Source organism: Equus caballus, chromosome 29 (genome assembly GCF_041296265.1).
Source record: "Equus caballus isolate H_3958 breed thoroughbred chromosome 29, TB-T2T, whole genome shotgun sequence".
Classification (NCBI taxonomy): domain Eukaryota; kingdom Metazoa; phylum Chordata; class Mammalia; order Perissodactyla; family Equidae; genus Equus; species Equus caballus.
In genome coordinates this window covers 20706870-20731987 of record NC_091712.1, presented here as the reverse complement: position 1 = coordinate 20731987, position 25118 = coordinate 20706870, and the positions used below count along the sequence as shown (strand labels likewise).

General features: G+C 35.0%; 1 protein-coding gene across 12 annotated transcripts in view; it reads right to left on the bottom strand.

The window, feature by feature from the left end:
* ODAD2 (outer dynein arm docking complex subunit 2) overlaps window positions 1-25118 on the bottom strand; it is a 186688-nt gene that overhangs the window by 86411 nt on the left and 75159 nt on the right. For all 12 annotated transcript variants that reach the window (XM_023632245.2, XM_070254738.1, XM_023632243.2 and 9 more), the window contains 4 exons: window positions 23184-23426; window positions 22730-22840; window positions 20519-20673; window positions 19371-19613 (listed from right to left, as the gene is read on the bottom strand). In XM_023632245.2, the coding sequence (XP_023488013.1) occupies window positions 19371-19613; window positions 20519-20673; window positions 22730-22840; window positions 23184-23426 (752 nt within the window). The remainder of the gene's footprint in view (window positions 1-19370; window positions 19614-20518; window positions 20674-22729; window positions 22841-23183; window positions 23427-25118) is intronic.

Genomic DNA, 25118 nt, shown 5'->3' with positions numbered 1-25118 from the left:
AAGATTTTTAGAGTATATGCTAAATTTACTAATATATCCTAGAAATGCACTATAAACTATTGAACCAAAAAATTCTGATTTTATCCAGGCATACAGCCTCACTTGAGTGTATGGGCACCACATTACCAGTACAGATAGAAAAGATAATCTAGTTGATTTAAGTTTGCATTCAATAAAGTGAATTTGCAAGGATACTCCAGGTGGTCTATGAAATAATCTGTTCTAATTTAGGTAACAAAGATTTATCACACACGATTGATTAGAACACTGCAAGAAATTCACATTTCAATCTTCAATTTAAATCCCTATCTCAACTTCACCAGGAATATCTAAATTATATAGATAGAGCCTATGGGAAGTGGATACAAGTCTCCAGGCCAGGAAGGTGAGTGGACAGATGAAAGAGGCCATGAAATGGCCAGCAAGTTTGGAGGACCACAAGGAGGACATTAGAGGTTGAACACTGGTAGTTGCTTGGGGATCAAGGATGAGTCTGCTGAGTTATAGACTGCAGGCCTAGAAAGCTCCAACAAATGAATGGAACATAAATGATTCCTATTCTGGAAGCCTAGGGCTCATTAACAAATTAGCAATATATACAATTGCAGGAGTCAGCTTATAACAAAACTACAGAAGCAGCATGCATTACTAATTTTCCCCAATATCAATAGAATACTAACAAAACAGGGAACCACTTCAATGGATCACGTAGTAAATGTGATTTGGTTTCCTGTTTATTTTCACTTTCATATTATCATGAGTGTTACTCACATCATTAAACACTTTTCAAAAGCACCATTTTTCCCCCATGAGACAATTTTTCAAGTTATAAGCTAATAAATTCTTAGGTGGAAAACTGAAGTAATCAAAAAGTTATAAAGGAGGGAGATTTTTTTTTAAATCACCCAAATTTCCCAAACCCATAGTTTCTGTGATCATCTATTGAAAGAATTTTCCAGTCTCTAAGCAAACACGTGCACACACACACAACATTATGGGATTGTTCTACATGTAGTGTTTTACAATCTGCCTTTTTAATTCAATATATGTAATGGAACTTCCTCTGTGTCAATGAATGCAATGAATGTGGATTTATAGTAATAATTTTTTAATGGATAGACAGTATTGTACTGACACATCATATTTTACTGATCCTTTATTGATAGAAATTAGGTTCTTTCTAGTTTTGCACAATAATAGAATAAAAATAACATCACAAAGGCCATCCTTGCATCCTTTTGCAAAACACTGATTATCTTCTAGGGACAAATACTGAGAAACGGAAAATAAGAATTTTATATATTTTAAATTTTAATACATATCAACAGGCTGTTCTCCATAAAAGTTATGTCAATTTGATTCCCATAAACAGAACACGAGAATATTAGTCACCAGTATCAGCTACTATCTTAATTTTGCTATTCTATTGAGTGAAAAAAACTTTTATTATTTTGTCTTAATTTTTTTCTGCCTTCTCATTATGGAAAATTTCAAACATACTTAAGAGGTTGTTTTTACTTTTATTTTTTTGCTGAGGGAGATTTGCCCTGAGCTAACATCTGTTGCCAATCCTCCTATCTTTATGCTTGAGGAAGATTAGCCCTGAGCTAACATCTGTGCCAGTCTTTCTTTATTTTGTATGTGGGTCACCATCACAGTGTGGCTGACAAGTGGTGTAGATCCATGCCCAGGATCTGAACCTGCAAACCTGGGGCACCAAAGCAGAGGATGCTGAACCCAACCACTATGCCACGGGGCTGGCTCCAAAAGTTGTTTTTTTTTTTAATAGTAAAATAAACACCAATAGACACAACCTGCAAAATTTAATATACTTACATCATCTATCAATATAAGCGTGTATTCATTTTTTTCTAAACCATTTGCAAGTAAGACATGTCATGATAATTCATGACAAAATTTTTTAATTTTCATCTTTTAAAAATAAGCATAATCCTTGACATCATCATTCTACCATTATTACACTTGAGAAAGTTAAAAGTAATTCCCCTAATGTAATCAAATATGTAGTTCAGATTCAAATATTCTCAATTGTTCTCAAAATCTCCTTTAGAGTTTGATAACAAACAAAACCTGTATTCAAACAAGGATCATGCACTATATTTTTGTGTCTTTTTAGTCGCTTTTATCCTAGAACATTTTTATGTTTTTGACTAACTTTAAAGAGATTAGTCCTGTTGTCTTGTAGAAAGTCCTACAATTTGAGTTTGCCTGATTGCTTCCTTAAGGTGTCATTTAACGTTTTCGTCTATTCTCCGTACTTTCTGTGAACAGGAAGTTAGAACTAAAATCTGAGTTTGATTCAAATTACATATTTTGGCAAAATACAACACAGGTGATGCTCTGTACTTGACACTGCAACCCATCAAGAGGCTCATAATGTCCAGCTGTCCCACTCTTTGTGATGCTAAGTTTGGTCATTTGATTACACTGATGACCAACCGCCTCTCTCTATTGTAAAGATGTATTTTTCTATTTTCATTTAATAACAATCTGTGAGGTCACACTTTGTCACTCTGAGATGGTCCTGTCCCAACAACCTTTTCCTTGCCTTAAAGTTTTAGCTTCCATTAATTGTCCTTACCTAAAAGAATTATTTTATTGGGAGTTATAGTGAATTTTCTAATTCTGTCTGTCTACTCTGATTATCAGCTGGCATTCTCCTATAAAAAAGAGCTTCCTCTCATTAACTGGGGCTTAGTTATCCTCCAAAAAGGCAGGATAAATGTTTAATCCTTTCCCTTTAATTACCAATTTGTTGAGTAAGGAGTTATTGTAATGGTCATTTCTAGCAAATGAGATTTTTCTCCTCTCACTTTCCCACTCTTCCTATGCATTTAAAATTTTATGTAATTAAATCTATCAATTATTTCCTTAATGTTTTTGATCTTTAGCTTATGCTTAGAATAGCCATCTACACCCCAAAATAATAAAACTGCAATATTTCTTCTGGTCTCTTTATTTATACTTAATCTTTTAATTACATGAATTTTCTATAAGAAGTAAGTAGGGATCCAACTTTGTTTTCTTCATGGACACTCTAGGATAATATCCTAAATTTTGATATGCAGTTATACAGATAGATATATTTAGTTCATCTATTGTATTCCATTTACCTGCCCATACCTACATCATTACTTGCTTTTTTTTACTTGTTTGTTTTTAATAGTATATGTATGAGCTCTAATGACTGAACAATAACCCACCAAATGGATACGCTTTAATTGTACAAAATAATTTGTTGTTTCTTGATTAAGAGGCATCTATATAATTTGACTATGATTATGCACTTTTCAAAAATGTCTATAATTGGATTCAGAAGAAAGAAAATTCTGCGACCAGAGACATGAAAACTATTTAAAAAAGGACTAAATGGAATGCTAGATTTGAAAACTACAGTATGAGAAATAAAGAACTTATTAGATGGGCTTAACAGCAAACCAGACATAGCAGAGAAAGGAATCTGTGAACTTAAAAGGTATTCAAACTGAAAAACAAGGATAAAATAATGAAAAAACAACTGAGCCCCATGTCTGTAGAATATTATTAAATGAAACAATATATGTGTAATTTGAGTTCTAGGAAGAGGAGAGAAAGAGAATGAGACCAAAGAGTAGTTGTGAAGACAATGACTGAAGTCTTTCCAAAATTGATGGAAGTCATTAATCCATAGGTCCACGAAGCTCAGTCAACCCTAAACAGAATAGATACAAAGAAAACCTCACCTTAAGCATATCATAATCAAACTGCCAAAATCCAAAGATAAAGACCAGATCTTAAGAGCAGCTAAAGAAAAAAGACACATTAGGGAATTACAATAAAAATGAAAGCTGACTTCTGACAAGAAACAATGAAGGCAAAAAGACAATAGAATGGCATTTATAAAGTGCTAGAAAAAATAGCTATTAATCTAGACTTCTAAACCAAATGAATATATCCTTCAAAAATGATGGTAAAGCCCTTTCCCCATGCCTCCTGAATAATTCAGCCATAAGGGCATTATGTCGGGGAGAACAATGTAGGCATCCAAGGTAGAAGGTAAGATTGCCTTAATGCCCCAGCATGGGGTGTTAGAGCCCAAGGAGGATGAAGAGGGAATCTCTAAGTGTAAGTGAAAATAGGTATGGAGTATCCAATCCTAAATAAAGTAATTAGAGCATCTTCTGGGGGTACAAGTCAATGTGGGAAGATGGAACCCTCTAGAATGAGAAGGATATCCCCACTGAGAATCAGCCTGTTGTGTAGTGACAGAGCCTGAAAAGGGTGAGGATGGTGTCAGCAGCCTGGCATGGGAATTCAGAGACCTAGCAGGGTGAGGAGTGTAGACATACAAGGGGGTGGTGGCCCAGCATGGGGTACCAGAGCCTGAATAAGATAAAGAGAGCATCCAGGTACCTGGGCAGTCCAACATGGTAAATCAGAGCCAAAGCAGGGTAAGGAGAACATCTGCAAAGGGGATGGGATGGAAGGGATAAAGATGGAAGATTGGTTACATGCAGGGAGACTGGTCCAATAAGTAAGGACAGAAATCAGCTTCTCACTGCCAATGGAGGGAATTACAGATACAGAAAGAAAACTAGAAATAAAGAAATCTACAACCATAGTGAGAGATTTTAACACCCCTTTCTCAGGAATTGATAGAATAGAAAAAAATTATAATATTCTGCCAATTAATTAAATTTAAACAAAACAAATGTATTCATTGAGAAATACAAATTACCCAAAATAACCCAAGAAGGCATAGAAAACTATAATATCATAACTATTAAAGACATAGAATTTGTAATTAAAACTCAAAAACCACCACCAACAAAAATCCTTTCCACAAAGAAAACTCCAAGCCCAGATGGTTTTGCTGGTGAACTCTGTCAAACATGTAAGAAAGAAATAATCCTACACAAACTTCATTAGAAAATAAAGCAGAAAGATAATCTCTCAACTTGTTTCATGAGGTCAGCATAATCCAGATACTAAAACTTTACAAAAATATTACAGGAAAAACAACCTATAAATCAATATACCTCATGAACATAAACACAAAATACAAAATACCAGCAAATAAAATCCAATAACACGTGAAAAGGGTTAATACAACATGATCAGAGTGATTTTACCCAAGGAATGGAAGGTTGACTGTATCTTCAAAAATCAATTACTGTAATTCACTTTATTAATAGAACAAAGAAAAATTATCATCTCAATAGATGCATAAAAGGCATTTTACAAAATTCAAAACCCATTTGGGACTAAAAAAAACTCAAAGCAAACTAGGAGTAAATAGAAACTTTCCAAATCTGATAAAGGCATCTACAAAAATCCTAAAACTAATATCAGATTTAATGGTGAAAAATTGAATGCTTTCTCCCCAAGATCAGGAACAGCACACAGACGTTTGTCCTTACCTCATTGTAACAGAGGTCCTGGCCTGTGCAATTAAGCAAGAAAAAGAAAGAAAAGGCATAAAGATTGGAGCAAAAGAGTAATCTGTCATTATTTACAGATAACATAATTCTAGACATAAAAAATGCTATGGAATCTACAAAAGTTATTAGAAACAAAAAATAAAGTTAGCAAGATTATAAGCATATCCTGATGTATATTTGAATACACAAAAGTATATTCAAAAATCAACTATATATCTATTGCTTGCAACAAATACTGGAAAACAAATTAAAAATAATTACCAATCATGATAGCATAAACAAACAGGAAAAATATAATGAAATATGTCAAGACTTCTACATTGACAACTACAAAATACTGCTGAGACAAATTAAAGAAGACCTAAATAAGTGGAGATACATAAAATATTAGTGGGTTAGCAGTCTCAATAATCTTAAGATTTTCCTTCTCCTTAAATTGATCTATAGATTCCTAACAACATTTATTAAAATCCCATAAATCTCTACAAAGATTTAGATAAGATAAGTTGAAAATTTATATAGAAATGCAAAACTCCTAAAATAGCTCAAAGCACCTTAAAAAGTTGGAGGACTCACACTACTTATTACAAAGCTATACTAATCAAAATATTGTGGTATTGGCATGAGGATAGAAAAATAGATGAATGGACAAAAAGGTTCAGAAATCGACCCATTTATATACATCAGTTGAATTCCAACCAAAGCACCAAGCTAATCAAATGAGAAATAAAGTTTTCAATAAATGATGCTGGAACAATAGAATATCATATGAAAAAATTAACTTTGATCCCCTTTTCGCTCCATACCTAAAAACTAGTTTGAGGTATACCATAGTCAGGACAGGAAACCCACTAAGCATAAAAGAAAAATTGATGAACTGAACTTCATCAAATTAAAAGTTTCTGCACAAAAGACAGCCTTAATACTGACTGGGAAAAAACTATTCCACAGCACATAAATTTAACAATGGGTTTGTATCTAGAACATGTAAAGAACAACTTCAAATTACCAAAAAAGACAATCAGTCCAATTAAAAATGGACAAAAGACTTGGATAGGCCAGAAAACAATATATACATGTGGGCAATAAGCACATGGAAAGCTACTTAACATTATTAGTTATCAGGGAAATGCAAATGAAATCTACAATGACATACCATTTTATCCTACAAGAAGGACTAAATTTTTAAAAAAAGAACAGCACTAAATGTTGGCACTGATGGGAGTTGTACGCTCACTTTTGTGTACTATTTGGAAATTTCTAATAAAGTTAAACTTCTACTTTATGACTCAGAAATTCCCCTCCCAGAACGGGCAAAACTAATCTATAGTGATGGAAATCAGAAAGTGGTTGCTTGGGGTGGGAGAGAGGATTGACTGGAAAATAGCATGAGTAAACTTTCTTGCATGAAGGAAATGTTTTATATATTTTCTTGGCTGGTGGTTATATGAGTGTATACAATTGTTAAAATGCATCAAACTGAACAATTGTTAAAATAACCTATAATTTTGAACAAAAAATGTCAGACGAAAACACATACTACATGCTTCCATTTGTCTCTAAATAGAAACAAAACTAAGCTATATTTCATAAAGAGGTATTCTCAAGTGTAAAATTATGAAAACAAAACAAGATATGAATGACCATAAAAGGCAAGAGAGGGACAGTCTCCAGAGTGAAGAGAGATGACATGGGATGGGCTACGATAAGGAGGGGCAGGCAGGGAGCTTTTAGAGTAATGACAATATTCTACTTCTTGGCTTGGGTGGCAATTACATGAGTCTTCTCTTTTCAATAATTTACTAATGTGTACATTTACATTATGCACATTCCTTTGTCTATACTATATTTCTCAAATTAAAAGTTTTAAAAGTAAACTTTAATTTCATCCTAAACATACACATTCACTCTCTTTTTCACAGGAAATAGTACTGAACAGCACATTTATTCCGCTATTGAACTAAGTGCATATCACAACTGGCTGGATGAGATATATAATTTGGATAAATAAAATCCCCACAGTCCTCAAATTGCAAGTCCCTAGAGCTTGTTTTAAAATGGGAAAACTAAGACTCAGAAGATTAAGTGATTCACTTAATTACTTTGCATTTTGCATTCTGGTATCTCAGTTAAATCCATATGCTTTAAAAACGTATGCAGATGACAAATAACAAAAAAGAAAATGTGAAAAGAAGGGAAAATATTCTTATTGATACAAATATGTAAAACATACATTCTATTTTATGTCTTGCATAAACTCTAAAAGGTCACAAAGACTGGTTCTGTGGTTAAAGAAATACTAGGCAGCCACAGAGAGATTAAATCTCTTCTGTATACAAACAAGCATGGCTTTACTTTTTTCCCCTTTTTTAAAAGAACAAATAAACCCAATGTAAAAATAAAAAAAAAACTATGTAAATATAAGATAATTATGTTTAAACCACAGAAGACAGGAAATTTAGAGTTACAGATTCCATGGTAAGTTTTAATTCCATCCTTGTGTATATGTTTTATAAAAGAGTCTTTCATTACATGATCACATAACACTAGACGATACAACAATCAGTTCAGCAAATGTTTATCTTACAATGTGTGGAAGGAAAATATTTTATAGGGTAAATTGTATGAAATTAGCAAGCTGTTATGCAAAATTTCTTAGAAACCCGAGCATTTACTGAATATTAATAAAAATATTTTTTTCTTAGTTATCTTCTAAAGAATATGAAATTTTACTGTTTTATAGTCAAGCACTTCTATTTGAAAGCTGACCTTTAGATTTTAAGATTATTTTGAAGTAATGAAACACTTAGGACATTAGTATTTTACCATGTTTTGAATTACGTATGCCAGGTATTTTATATAAAAGAACAGTAGAGACTGAAGTAAATTACGAAGATCCACAAGTTCATAATAAATCCATAAAACAGCCCTTATTATCACTATTGAACTTTGCTAGGGTTCCTGACAACTTTTTCATGTATCTGAAAATTAATAAATGAAAAACAAATTTTCATATAGCTGAAAACTGACTTTTTTCAAAAGGAAGAAGAAAACATTTATCCTGCCTTTCCTCTATTAACTATATTTCAGCTTAACCAAATAGTTAGCAATCAACTCTGAGATAAACCTAGTAAAAGTATTAGATTACAGTTATGTACCACATAATGATGTTTCAGTCAATGACAGACCACACACATGACAGTGGTCCCAGAAGATTAGCACCAGATAGCCTAGGTGTGTAATAGGCTGTACCATCTAGGTTTGTGTAAGTGCACTCTGTGATGTTCATGCAAGGACGAAATCGCCTAAAGATGCAATTCTCAGAACATAACCTCATTGTGAAGCAACACATGCCTATATAAAGATGAAGAAAAAACTCCTAAGGCCTCCAAAAAAAGGTTCAAATAACTCACAAAGACAAAAGAATCAGACTTCTCAGAAAAAAAATATGAAGCAAGGCAGCAATGGAGCAGCATGTATTTTAATTCAATGAAAGAAAGTGGGAACCAAGGATTTTATATCTAGCAAGGTTGTCCTCTGATGATTTACAGGAAAATAGCTTCACTGGATATCCATATGTGCTTCTGCACAGCAAAAGAAAAAAAATCAACAAAATGAAAAGACAATCTACAGAAGGGGAGAAAATATTCGCAAGCCATATATCTGATGAGGAGTTAATGTTCAAAATGTATAAGAAATTCATACAACTCAATAGCAAAAAACCAAATAACTTGATTAAAAAATGGGCAAAGGAACTGAATAGACATTTCTCCAAAAAAGACACATAGATGGCCAACAGGTGTATGAAAAAGAGCTCAACAGCACTAATCATCAGGGAAATGCAAATCAAAACCACAGTGAGATATGGCCTAACTCCTTATTAGAATGGCTATTATAAAAAAAAAAAAAAAAAAAAGTTGGTGAGGTACAATTATTGTGGAAAACAGTATGGAAGCTCCTTAAAAAATTAAAAATAGAACCATCATATGATCCAGCAATTCAACATATGAGTATATATCCAAAGGAAATGAATTCAGTATTTTGAAGAGATATTTGTACTGCCATGTTTATTGTAGCATTACTCACAATAGCCAAGATATGGAAACAACCTAAGTGTCCATTGACAGATGAATGGATAAAGAAATTGTGGTACATATATACATACACAATGGAATATTATTCAACATGAAAATAGAAAGAAATCCTGCCATTTGTGACATGGATGAACTTGGGAGACATTACGATAAGTGAAATAAGCCAGACCCAGGAAGACAAATATTGCATTATATCACTTACATGTGGAATCTAAAAAAGTTTAACTTAGAGAAACAGAGAGTAGAATGGTGGTTGCCAGGAGCTGAGGGGTGGAGGAAACGGGGGATGTTTGTTAAAGGATACAAAGTTTCAGATATAAGATGAACAAGTTCTAGAGACCTAGTGTCCAGCATGGTAACTATATTAATAATAGTGTATCGTATACTTGAAATTTGCTACCAGAGTAAATTTTAAGTGTTCTCACCACACACTAAAAAAAAAATAGTAACTGTATGAGGTAATAGACATGTTAAACATGTTAATTAGGTTGATTGCGGTAATCATTACACAAGGTATGCTATGTCAAACACCATGTTTTACACCTTAAATATACACAATTTTTAAATTTGTCAACCATATCTATAAAGTGGGGAAAAAAAGAAAAATATTTTAAATATACATGAACTTAGGGAATTCTGCACCCATGAGCACTTTTTGAAGATTCTGTTAGAAGATGAGTTCCAAACAATTAATACGACTATAAGACTTCAGCAAAAAACTGATGATGAGCATTTATATATATATATATATGTATGTATACACATATATATAAAATTGTTGATCTAAGATTAAAACAAGAGCAGAGACCAGGGAAAAATAATAATGTTCAAATGTTATATATTATGGCAAAGTAGAAATAGAAATAATGCACTTGAAAATGAGAGGAAAAGGAAGAAAGAGAAAAATAGAATATATCCATTGATTATTGTATACAGAATAGGTGGAAGTTAAAAGATACCAGTAAAAACTGAGAAACTAAATAGGAAATACCTACATAACAAAAATGAGAAAGAGGGTATTAGAAAAATTCATAAGTAGAAAGATAACAACCAGAACAAAACAAAAATGCAAACTTTTCTAAATGCAACAAAAAAAGAGCAAAGACTACAAATCTTACAGAGAAAAAACCAGCAAATATAACAAGATATGAATAATTATCAGATATCATGACATTGTTGAGACCAAACATATCAGTCATATCAATAAGTGTGAACTGGTTTAACTCATTTATTAAAAGAAAAAGTATTTTTAATTTGGCTTATAAAGCAAGACCCACTTATATACTGTAAAAAGGGCACACCTAAAAGAAAGTGATTCAAGACAGACTGAAAATAAAGGGTAGACCAAGATATTCCAGGAAAATAGAAAAAAGAAGAAAGCAAGGGGAAAAGTTCTGATATTAGACAAAGTAGAAATAAAGCCAAAAGTCATTAAACATGACAAAGAACAGCTCTTGGAATATTAAAAGTCACAATTCACAATGATTAGAAACATTTATGCACCAAATAATATAGACCTCCTTTTAAGAAGTAAAAACTACATGAGATTTCAGAAGATATAGATAGAAGCACACTATTAATAAAAAAATTTTAATACATTCCTTTCAGTATGACAGATCAAATGCACAGAAAATAAGTAGAGATAGAAGACCTAAGTAACACAAGCAAGTGGATCTTAAGAATAGACATCACACTCTACACTCTGTTGACAGGGAATACATCTTCATCCCAAGCACCCATAGATGCTTTCTAAAAATTCATCTTGTATTAGCTCATAAAGAAAACATCAGTAAGTTCCACAAAAAGTAGAAATAAAACAATCAACACACTGACCAAAACAGTATGAAGAGAAACATCTAACAACAACAAAAAGATTCTTTCTTGTGGAATTGCAAAAAAAAAAAAATTCTATTAAATAATTCCTGGGCTTAAGGGAAAATACAAACTGAAATTAAAGAATTTCTAAAAAATAATGATAATGAAATCAATACATATCAGAATCTATGAGGGACATTTAAAGCAGTGTCAAAGGAAAACTCATAGCACAAACTACTCATTATTTTTAAAGAAAAGATTAAAAATAAATGAAATAACTTCCCAGCTCAAATAATTAGAAAAATAGTTACAAAATAAACCAAAAGAAAGCAATAAGGAATTAATAAGATTAAAAAAGATTATGAGGTAGAGAATAGAACAGTACATCTAATTAATAAAATTTTCTTTCAGAAAAAAGTCAAAATAGAGCAACTATACTAGGTAACTTGATCAGGAAAACAAAGGAGAAAGCTCACCTATACAAAAATAAAACTAACAAGTGGAAAATAACCATTGAAAAAGACAAAATTTAAAAATCATGGGACATTACTTTGCAGATCATTATTCAAATAAACTTGATAACCTAAATGAAATTCATTACTGTATAAGGAAATGCAGCTTGCCAAAATTAGAGTCCCTATTAGCGTAGAAAGCATAAATAGATCAGTTTCCATAGAACTAGGGAAAGATAATAACAATAAACACGCAAACACGGACACAGTAGCCTCATGTGATTGCACAGTAGATTTCTATCAACCTTGAAAGCCTAGGTACTCCCTTTACTCAATAAATTATTGCAGAGTATTGAAATAAAAGAAAACTTCAATACCTACATTTGGTAAAGATGGTAAAAAGAAAAAGAAACAAACTACACATCAATATCACTCATGAATATCATTACACAATTACTAAATAAGACATTAACAGAATCCCACACCACATTAAGAAAACAGCACATTATGACCAAGTGAAACTTATTCCTAGAATGCAAGGTTGGTTCAATGTTTGGAAACACATTAATATTCACCATGTTAATAGACATAAGGGAAAAATCATAATGTAACCTACAGAGCATAATCTCCCTAAACGCTTAAAAAGCCTTTGACAAAATTCAATACCTACATCTGATTACAAAAAAAACTCTAAAAATAGAAATTGAGAGTTTTTTTAACATGATAAAATATATATACTTTAGCCCTCAAGACATAATTTTACTTAATAGAGAAACACTTGAGGCATTTCCATTAAAATCAGGAACAAGGCAAAGATGCCACTGTCTCCACTATTAATCAACATGGTACTAGGGAGTTAGCAAATGACATTGGACAAATCAACTTAGAGAATAAGAATTCGTAAAGAAGAAGTAAAATACTCTTTGGAATACTGTAGAGGAGAGTTCAGAAAATTTTTCTGTAAAGGGCTAGATAGGAAGTATTTAGTCTTTGTGGGGCATTTGGTCTCAGTTGCAACTACTCAGCTCTGCCATTGTAGGATAAAAGTAGCCAGAGACAATACATAAATGAATGAGTATGACTAGGTTGCAATAAAACTTTATTTACAAAAAAAACAGGTTCTGGCTCATGAGACTTAGTGTGTCCACAACTGTGCTAGAGAACTAACAATAAAATGAACTCATTAAGAGAATTCTGCAAGATTCTGTAGATTAACATACAAAATTCTACAGTGTTCATAGAGACAATCAATTGAAGGATATAAAGGCACAAAAGAAATATTTGTGCCATCATTAAGGAAGATTAAATACTTAGGAACGAACTGAACAAAACTGTGCAAAATCCACATGAATAAAATTTTAAAACACTCTTAAAAGTAAAAAAACTATGGGGCTGGCCCCGTGGCCGAGTGGTTAAGTTCGCGCGCTCCGCTGCAGGCGGCCCAGTGTTTCGTCAGTTCGAATCCTGGGCGCGGACATGGCACTGCTCATCAGACCACGCTGAGGCAGCGTCCCACATGCCACAACTAGAAGAACCCACAACAGAGAATACAGAACTATGTACCGGGGGGCTTTGGGGAGAAAAAGGGAAAAATAAAATCTTTAAAAAAAAAAAAAAAAAAAGTAAAAAATCTAGACTTGAACAAACGAAACTTCTGTAATTTCACTATGGTTATGTAAAATGTTAAGATTAAGGGAAGCTGGGTGAAGGGTATATGGAAGCTCTCTGTACTCTGCAATCTTTCTATTTTTGTAGCTTTTCCATAAGTCTAACACTGTTTCACAATCAAAGGTAAAAAGAAATTAAAAAAAAGAAAGTAAAGATCTGGAGGTGTAGAAAAGAAATCACAGATACTTCTTTTTAGCTTCAGTATTTTTGAGTTGTTTGAAATTTTATAGCATTTTATGAGAAAATTACATTCCTCAACACATAAGTGTTAACCGTTTTTAGCAATGTTGGTGTGATTTTATATACTTGAAGGCCAAATTACCTCCAGATGAATTCTGTACATGTCAAATAGACATTAAAAGTCAACAAGAAAAGAAAATTCAGTGTGCATAAATCTACTTTTTCATGAACTGAATATGTTAGGGTACCTGTTGTTCCATTTTAGATACTAACGAAGGGCATAATTAATATGAAAGAATTTATATTAAGTTTTTAAAAGCATTAGTCTGAAGCAGACTGAAAAAAGTCAATAGAGTTTTATGAAATCAATGGTTTCTTAGAAGTCATTTTTGATTGAGTGGCCAAACTGTTGTTATTAAGATGTTTCTTATTCTTGCTGAAAAATATATAAGGGAAGAGAATTGCTTATGCATTCTATTGCACAAAGTTAAGAAAACTGTGCTATGAGTATATATTTATCCTGATATGCAGCCTAAGTTTTAGCCATAGCCACAGACAAATCATTTAAACATAAAACTGCTAATCATTAAAACAAGTTCCTAACCTACGAATTATGTATGACTTACACAGGGGAAAGGCATTTGTTTGTCATTTCCTTACCATTTAACTTAAAGCTCAAAGACACAATAAATTCTCCAAATCTAGCAGTAATAGCCATGTCTGAAATATGATGCCAAGAGTAACGGTGTTTGGATCCTTACCAAACTCAAAACACTGTTTTCTGAAACTGCCTTAGTGCCTTTATAAAAACATTTGTGGGAATACCATAACTACAAGTACAAAAGGATTCATCAACCTCCTCATTGCACAAGAAATAACGATTTAGTCTTTTTCTTACGAGGCCTTGTCATAAAATTTGACACTTTTGACCACTTTCTCTCCTTAAACACTATCTTTCCTTTGTTTTTTAAATAACTCACTCTTCTAGTTTCCCTCACAACTCTGACTGATCCGTCTCAGTTTCTTTATAGATACCTCTCCTTTGGTCCATTCATTCTTCAAAGATTGGGTTCAACAGGATTCTGTTTTTGTCCTTCTCTTTTCACGTCCCTTTCTCTTCCTCACAAGCTCTCATATATATCCATGACTTCAGTTAACAATTATTTATAAAACTATATGCCTAACCCACATTCTAATGTAAGCTTTAGACATGAATATCCAACTGACTAGTTGCCATTACCACATAGATGTGCCATAAGAATCTCAGTGTCTACCCAAACATAACTGAATTCATCATTCACTCATTTAGCAATAAATGTTTGTTGAGTGCCTACCCTGAGCCTGGGACTGGATCAGGCACTGAATATATAACGACGAACAAAGTGACTTTGTTTCTCCCCTTGTGAAGTTCAGTCTTCCTTCACCAGTCCCCCAGCTACATTCCCTCTATCAGTAAGTGGTACCATTATCCACTACTTACCCAAGTCAGAAACCTGAGTATCATTCATGACTCCTCCCTCTTCTTTACAACTCCTGTTCAATCACTCACCTGATTTTATCCATTCTCTCCCTTTATATCTCTTTAATCTGTCAATTTCATTATTACATTATATTCCACAGGCTTAGTTTTAATCACCTTCACCCCTGGCCTGCAGTGATCCCCTAACAAGTTTCTCTCTCTCAAGTTATGCTCGAAATCCTTCAATAATCTTCAATCAACTTTAAAACAAAATCCAAATTTATTAGCATGATGCACAAAGGCCTGAATTATAATTGCCTATTTACATGTCTATGCCACACCCTCAAAGCTCCTTGACTGCAGGTAAGAGTTTAAAGTGAGTCATTCACCATTTAGGGTCCCCTTGTTCTCAATTCATAGCAAGTTAAATAACATGATTAACTTAATACCAGAGAAACACAGACTTAAGGGACTCATCTGTAGATGAGTACAGATACTATGCAGTTTGACTTTAATTTTCTTTTCATCTATATCATCTTAAATTGCTATTAATTGAAGCTACAGCTACATGAACAAAACTAGCCAACATTTAGCACTTATTATATGTTAATATATATTAATATATAGATTTTAATAGATATTATATATTATACTTACCTAGCACGATATGTAAAGTGTTAAGCTCTTTACATATATTAATTCACTCCATCATTACAACAATCCAATGAGATAGGTATCATTACTATCCCCATTCTATGTATTTGGTAACCAAGGCACCAAGTAGTTTAAAAACTTGCTGAAGGAAACATAGTTTGGTAGGCGCTGAGACTGACATTCCAGGCAATGGTTCCAGAATCTATATGCTTTCTTTTTTTGAGGAAGATCAGCCTTGAGCTAACATCTGCTGCCAATCCTCCTCTTTTTGCTCAGGGAGGAAGACTGGCCCTGAGCTAACATCCATGCCCATCTTCCTCTACTTTATATGTGGGATGCCTGCCACAGCATGGCTTGCCAAGCAGTGCCATGTCGGCACCTGGGATCCGAACCAGCGAACCCTGGGCTGCCCAAAGCAGAACATGCAAACTTAACTGCTGCACCACTGGGCCGGCCCTCAGAATGTATACTCTTAATCATTATACACTATTCAGAATAAAATGAGATTGTACAAGGTATTAAACAAGAACTTTGATTTTGTAAAGATGACACATTTATCAAACAGACTGTAGAGAAAAATACAAAGAAGAAAGCAAAAAATGATCCCAAATCCTACCATCCAGGAATAATAATCGTTAACAGCTAATGTAAATTATTTTGGATATCTCTTTATGTCCATAGCTAGATAAAAGGAGGTATGGATAGGTAAGAGAGATAGACAGACAGATGATAGATAGACAGACAGACAGATAGATAAAGTTTTTGAATAGTACCTATTAATTTATTTATGTGCAAGATGATAAAATTTGCACACCTCTCATCTACTCTGCATTGACTTTGTTTTTATTTTTTCAGCAGTATTATTACATTATCATTATCAATATCTATAAAACATAGATGATTCCCCTAAAGATAATTCTTCCATTGTTTTGTCTTAGTGTAATATTTAAGTGAATTCAATGGTCTCCACTGGTACCTTTTAGCCATAGTTTTGCTGTTTTGAAATACTTTGAGTAATTTCCTGATTGACAAGATTTTGGTAACCAAGCAGTTTTGTCAAGAAGAGCTAGTCAGTACTATATTCACTAATTTCTTGTACGATTGAGAATGTGCTATTGCCTTCATATTTGAAGAACAACTTGTCTGGATGTGAAATTCTTGGGCAATATTCTCTCTCTGAGAATGTTAGTCTGAGGAATTTAACCCCTCAATCAATGTTTTTTGATATTAAAAGAAGCTGTGGGGCAGTTTGCAGACAATCTGTCCTGATGATTTGCTTCTCTTGCCTACTTATTTTTTCTTTTATTTTTGAAATGCAAGTAATTTTACCAGGATGTGTTACTGCTGGCCATTCTGAATATTACTAGAATCTTCTCAGGTGTTTTGACCTACAGACCCACAAAAAAGTTTTCTTCTGTTATATCTCTACGTAAGACGATATTCCATTGGTTCAAACCTCTTCTTAAGGAACACCAATTACATTTATGTTGGATCTCCTTGGGTTCAACATTTATCACTTTATTATAATTTTAATATATTTTTTCATTTTATTTTGTATTTCCTATACACCACATTCCTGTTTTCAGTTGTGTTTATTACCCGTCTTTTGCCTCTATCCAGGCTTTTAGTTAAACAATTTTTCTATTCCTCTTCTGAGCTCTGACCTCTTGCGTTTTTAAACTATTTAGGTTACCTTATAAAGTCTTTTTGTAAAACTTTATAGCATTTCTTTTGGCAATTTTATTAAGAGGCAGTATATTGCCTTTATAGCCTTGTGATTATGGTGAAATTATTTGTCTGAATTTATCTGTTTTCTTTTGTGATGAATTACCTCAACACAATCCCACAAAAATCTGCAATTCTCCTTGCCCTGGGAACATATCTCCATTCAGTTTTGAGCATTCAAACAGTCAATCTGGCTCACTCCAAATCTTGAAAAATTTATAGTTTCATTGTGCTGCAATCTGGCAATCATTGTCTCTAGTATCCTTTTCACTCCAAAGTGTCTCCAGCAGTCTCCTTGGGCTAGAAGACTGCTGTAGACAATACAAGATGACATGTCCATATGACTTTTCCTTAGGCTCCACTTCTGCTGATGTTTTATAATGCAAAACTAGGTCTCTGATGGGAAATTCCTCACTTCTTCCAAGGCCCATTCACTCCCCTAGATTCTGCTCTCTATGAAAAAAAAAAAAGTTGGCAGTGCATCTCACAACCATGACACTTATTTGGGGGGAAATCTTGAGATCTGAAGAGGCATGTGCAAGCTCTCACCATATAACAGACAGGTCAATAATTCACAGCACTTTGCAGGTGTGTTTCAAATTTAAGATTTGGATTTGGGGCCATTTCCTTGTTTGGGGGAAAATGATTTTTTTCTACTTTTGCTCTTTTTTGTCATTAACCAGAAGTCAAGCCTCTCATAAAATTCTACAAACTAGTTCTGTGTATTTACTAATAAATATTTATTTATTGCCATCTCATCATCTATTCTATATTTTAAATTACTTCTGTGTCTCTCTTTGGTCTCTATTTGGTTAAAAATTATTCTGCACGTTTCTGTGAAGGTATTTTTTGGATGAAATTAACATTTAAATTGGTGGACTTTGAGTAAAGTAGATTATCCTCCATAAGGAAGGTAGGCCTCATTCAATCAGTTGAAAGCCTTAATGGAACAAAGACTGACCTCCCTGAGGAAGAAGGAATTCTGTTAGCAGACTGCCTTTGAACTCAAACTGCAACTCCTTCCTGAGTCTCCAGCCTGCCAGCCTATCCCATCAGATTTTGGATTCACCAAGCCTCCACAATCACATGAGCCAATTCCTTAAAATAAATCTATCTTTCTCCCTTTCTCTATTTATATATACATCCTATTGGTTCTAATTCTCTGGAGAACCCTAATACAACTTCGACCTGTACGGGTTCCTCCCTTTCTGGACTTTATATACACATACATATGTATATGTTATACACACACACACACACACATATATACACACACATATATACACATACATATGTATACACACACATATATATACATAATATATATGTAAAATGTCTATAGCATCTTGCTATTGTTCTTAAATTATACCATATTTAAGTCTTTTCTTTCTAATTATGCAAGAATTTTCTTAATAACCAAGATCATAGCTTAAAATCCTTTGTCTCAACCCCTCATCAGTTCATAGTTCTTAGGCTCAAAATACATTTGCTGGATTGAATCAAGAAACAAGAAGGATACTATGGAAATGCTACCTAGAACTACCTAGGATCTCAGTCAGAGAGATGGATAGACAATTCTTCTCTAGGAGGAAGATAAAAGTTTTTTTTATTGTATTAAGGTTTCTGCATGGGAAATTGATTACTGGGTATTTTAAATCCTCCCAATATGCCCAGCTTCAGCCCTCCAGCTCAACCAGGGCAACAATTTGGCTCTGTAAGTCATGATTTGGTAACCTTGTGGTTATTTAGATGTAAACACATTTTACCTTTTCATTCTACGTCTAAGCGCACACCAAGTTTAAGTGATGACACTATTCCATGACTACCAAGTGTTTCCCCGAACATTCTCAGATAAAACCTTCCAGTCTCTAGGGCCACTTACGTCATACTTTCAGGTTCTAGTGCACAAGCTCCAACTGCTTTTGTGACATTGACAAGAAGAGCTTGGTTTATTCCAACGAGGAGGTTCACAAGTGGTTGAATACCACCACATTTCCGGACAATGACTCGGTTTTCATATTCCTGGCAGCATTCTCCCAACGCACCAACCACATTCACAAGTACTTCTTCAGGCTGATCAGTCAGAAGCCCCACCAAGGTTTCAATGGCTTTGTATTCCCGAAACCTAAGTTCATCAGAAAAAGAGGGAGGAAGAGGGGGAAAGGGGGAAGCAGTATTATTTTTGGTATAAAGTTAGCTGATAACATAAATGACTAAAAATTACTAAATGCCAACTATATGCTCATTCAATCCTTACAGCAACCCTATGATGTAGAGACTACTATAATGTTCATTTTCAGAAGGCTAATGTGAAGCTTGGTAAATAGTGAAGCCAACATCCACAGCCAGCCATCTGCTCCAGACATGTGCCCTTAACCACTAGCCTGCACAGTCTCTAAGACAACTACTTCTTTCAGATCTGAGCATCAGTGATTCCACTACCCTGAGGGTTTTTTCCCCCATGTTACAGAGACTATTTTACATGAGCAAAGCAAAATAAACCTGTTACATCAAATGATCATAAAGTTTACAAATACTTTAAAAGTCATATTGGAAAATGACCACTGCCAGGTGGTGAGATAGGAAGTAGGAGTCTTTCATTACTAAGAATCCCTTAATTCTGCCAACTTAATCCAGACTGTACATCTATGAAAACTACAGGAGTAGCATTAGAATTGACTCTTTATTAAAATAGCATTAAATTACAAAAATGTGTTTTGGTGGCCATACTCTTTTTTTTTTTTTTTTTAAAGATTGGCACCTGAGCTAACAACTGTTGCTAATCTTTTTCTTTTTCTCCCAAAGCCCCCCAGTACATAGTTGTATATTCTAGTTGTGAGTGCCTCTGGTTGCGCTATGTGGGACACCGCCTCAGCATGGCCTGATGAGTGGTGCCATGTCTGCATCCAGGATTCGAGCTAGCGAAACCCTGGGCTGCTGAAGCAGAGCACGTGAACTTAACCACTCGGCCATGGGTCGGCCCCTGGTGGCCATACTTTTATTACAGAATATTGCAATGCCTTCTCTTACTTGGTCACATTCTCTTTGCTGATGGAACATTTCCATATGGCTCCCGTCACAGCAGCCAACCGTTCTTTATTGTCAGTGTTATTGAGCAGACTGGCCAGAGGTTTAAGTCCTCCATGCAGCCTAACCAGGTCACGGGTTTCTTCATCTTCAGCACACTACAACAAAAGTCAAGTCAGAGGCTGTCAGTGATCAAGGCATATCAAGCTTTCAGTAATTCCTAAAGGAGGTTGCCATTATAGTAGCTTTGACACTTCTTTTCAGAGAGTATCATTTTCTGAAGGAGCCTCCAAGTGAAATATAATTCTTTTTTATAATGGCTATCCTAACAGTATCTCTCTCCCCTTATGGCGTTTTGACAATGTCTAGCAGTTTCTACATACTTGGCAATTCTCCCAGGCCAGTTTTGAGGTAGCCTGGCTTCCACTGAGACAGAGGCAAAGGTTGGTATGGTATCTAGAATGTCACATGCATAGACAGAGGATTTCTGCAGTGATGCAACACAGAATCTTGGGAAAATGTAGTAGAGAAGATGGATGAGTGATAGGGATTCAGTCAGATCTTCGATGACCCCAAAAGTGTAAGAGACAAGAAATTTCCCCAATAGAGTTTCTATGCCCAGAGGAGTGGGTTATATCAATAGCAAGTGACATTTTATTCAAATATGCTTATCCATGTTTGTGTCACCCTTTCAAATAAATATGTACTGTATAGATGTTCCCAACCAATCATCCTTGCCAGGTTATAGAGCCAAAAGATGATAATTAGTATAGGTTTGCTATCATCCTAAGCATACAGTTGGTCTCTGAGGCCATGTAAGACAGATGCATGTCATGTATCATTCATGAGGGCCACTAGAAGAAATTGTCACTGCAATAAACCATGAGTCACCTGCCATGTTATATTCTATGTGTGGCTTTCAGTTCTGCTTCAGCTACAACTTTCAAAAATTAATCACTATTTCTAACTGACCCTTAATGCTTACTCATAGGAGGAAGATATACAAATCAAGGCTATATATCCATGTTATAAGCTGTGTCCCCTCAAAATTCATATGTTCTAACCCCCATACCTCAGAATGTGACTGTATTTGAAGATAGGGACTTTAAAGAGGTAAGTAAGGTTAAACGAGATCATTGAGGTTGGCTCTGGTGTCCTTAAAAGAAGAGGATATCAGGACACGGAGGAAGGACTTATGTGAAGACAGAGAATTACACATGAACATGAAGACGGTCATTTACAAGCCAAGGAGAGAATCCTCAGAAGGAACCAACCCTGTTGACACCTTGATCTTCTAGCCTATTATGAACTGTGACAAAACCAATTTCCTTTGTTTAAGCCAGTGTGTGGTCCTTTGTTATAGCAGCCCCGGAAAACTAATACAACCCTCTACTGACAGGAGCCCCTTCTCCGATTTTATCATCGTGGTGTACTCTCTCACTTGGCACATTTTAAAATACGTTCTATTCCCGAAACTTATTTTGGAAATCTATTCCAATTAGGTAGAAGCTGGCGTGGCCAGTAACCAGTCATATAGTAATTTGTCAAGGCCATCTTTTCTTACCCTTTGCTATTCTAATCTGTTTTCTAGTATATCATGAAATTTACAACCCATATAAAGTTAATAAAGATTAAAATAAGTAAATTAACAAAAAGATAAAACAGGAACACAGACACATGCACTCATTCATCCATCTTGCCTTGGTAGGAAACAAATTTCCCAAGACCACTGTGTTTGAATAGGATATATGAAAAGCAATATACAAATATCAGGTGTACATCACTGTATTTCAATTTCTGTGTAGACTACATCATGTTCAGCACCCAAAGTCTAATTATCATCCTGAAATTTATATAATGTTATAAACCACTGTTACCTCAATTTAAAAAAAAAGCAACATAGAGGCACCAGGTAAGTATTTAGATATTTTACACTAAGTAAATCATTTTAGCAGACAAAGATATATAAGTGTCTCATAGAATTGTAAATAACCACACACGTTGAAGCAAGTTTCTCTCTGACATATACAGGAGGCATCTGTCATGGGCACAGGACAGTGGTTCTCAGACTTGTGAGTACATGAAAATCCCTGGGGGTTCTTGTTAAAAATGCAGATACAGCATCCCACCCCCAGAGAATGAGACCTCGTGTTTAGAAACACTGCCTTAAACTAGATGAAGAAGAACACCACGACTGTGCAGAGTCCATCGGACCTGGTAGATGGCCATGGCGCAGTGTTCCTGCAGCTGCTCATTCTCACTGTTCAGGTTCTTGACCAGATTCTCAATTATCCTTTCTGCTTTGATTGCAGCTCGGTAACTTTCCTAGGAAAAGAAACTTAAGTATTTATGGGTGTATAATGCATGAATATAATAAGCACCTATTCACATTCATTAATAGTTACAGTGAACAAACTTTCTTGGTAAATAAACGCCACAGTCCAAGTTTAACACATCAATATAATGATAAGAGAATTCAGTCAACATTTTCAAAAATATATCACACAGGTACCAACATAATTAATGTTCTATTAGTTTGATATAATTTCTAAAAAAATGCTGACTTCTTGAAAAAGAACCCTTGGCTGTCATGACCACCTTAAAAGTTATTTTCAACTAAAGAAATCAAAGTAAGTGAAAGCAAGGGAAGCAGCACTGGCCTGAGTACCTCTGACGCACATTCTTGCAACGTCCCCACCACCGGAATTAGCACGTTTTCGTGAGAAGTCTTCAGTAACCGAGCCAACAAAGGAATGCCCCCGGCTTTCCGAATGGCTTCTTTATTTGCATAACTCTTACTGCAGCTCCACAGTGCCAGCGCCCCGCAGCGAGCCACTTCCATGTCTCTGGTCTCATACAGACTCGACTGAGCAGGCTCTGTTGAATTCTGCCCACAGTCAAGTAGAGCGACCTACAAGAATAGGTAAATACAAGGGACATGGGAATCTTTAACATATAACAATGCATTCTGCAATACCTACAGGGTTGCTACCAAGCTCAGCTCCACCAAAAATAAGAACACTTTTAAAAATTAACTTTCATACTACACAGCAGCCAGTGAAAGCAAAAACAAAAAAACAAAACAAAACCAACAAAACCCTTCAAAACAACCTTCACCCAGATTTGGGAGCTTTCATGTTTCCTTCCCACAATAAATTTAATCCCACCAAGATAGTATGTTCTTAACACGACTCTAACATTTACATTAGTAAGATTTGTAAACCACATCACCAGCCCTGGTATCTCAGAAAATTAAGGTCTCTAAAGTCACTAGGACTTTCTAGCAAGAGATGAATGGATTTCACCTTCTTAAAAACGTGAGAACTCCAGCCCTCCACCTGTGCTACCAAAAGCAACCAAACCAAATGGCACAGCTGCCAGGATCCTCTCTTTTCTTTGCAATAAACAAAGTCACTGAAGATCTTAAGGGAAAGGCAATTCATCTGGCTATAGCAGTGTCAGTGTACTTCATGGACGAAGTGAAGCCAGGTCTCCCAGAGGTGTCTATCCTACACGTGTCTACTCCATTCTTCTCTTTCTGCAGGCCAAGTTCCATGGATACTGTCCACATAATCATGACCACCAATCCCAATTTTACAAAGGAGTAGCCCAGACTAAGCAGAGTCTCTGATTCCTAATTCCAAATTCCTGGAAGAGAGATCTGGTAGGAGCAGTGCTGAGTCCAGTGTACACTCATGGTGTAATTAGTTATGGCCCAAGGAATGACAAGGAGTGAGAAATATTTACACGGCCTTTAGGTGTCTACTGGGGATGCAACATCAATGCAGGAAAGAAATTCTAAGATAATGGGATTGAACATAGGCAGAAAGCCTAAAGGCATCTCTTTTACAGTGACTCCCTCATTTTCTCTATAAAGTCCAAACTCCATAGCTCATTGGCTAAGGCCCTGTGTGATCACCCTGGACCTCTATCTTCATCTCTCACTACTCAGTCCATCTCACATGGCCATATTAAACTACCTGTAGTTTCCAAATACACAATGTTGATTCCCAGCTCTGGGCCTTTACCAACACGGCTTCATCTTCATAAAATGCTTTTCCCTGGTATGTCCTCCTGACAAATACCTACTCACCTTTCAAGACTCAGCAAAGGCAACAACTCCTCTCTCCAGCCTTTCTTGACCCTCCTCCTCCAAGTAGAGTCAATTGATCACCCGCCCCTGCTGTTGCTCCACTATTTTCAGTGTTGACACCCAGGAAATACCTAAAACTAACCATTACACTTACATCTTTTCCTGTAGTCCCCCAACCCCACATCTTCACCACCACAAGACTGTGACATCACTGTGGTCAGGGACATACATTTATTTATATTTATATTCCCACCTCCTAGTTCTGCACCTCACACACATTTCAAGAAATGTTTGAAATAGTTTTCAGTGAAAGGATTAAGTAGGTTATACATACAGAGGAACAGAGAAACTTGCCACAAGACCAACAACACTGGATCTTACAATATTTCACTGCCTAGATGCATTCTCCCTGCTTGCTCAGACTTTGTCTTCTGCCAAGTCTTCTTATTGGGCCTGCCTCTCCGGAGGCTGACCTCCATCTAGGTGCCCAAACTCCACTGTGGCCAGCGC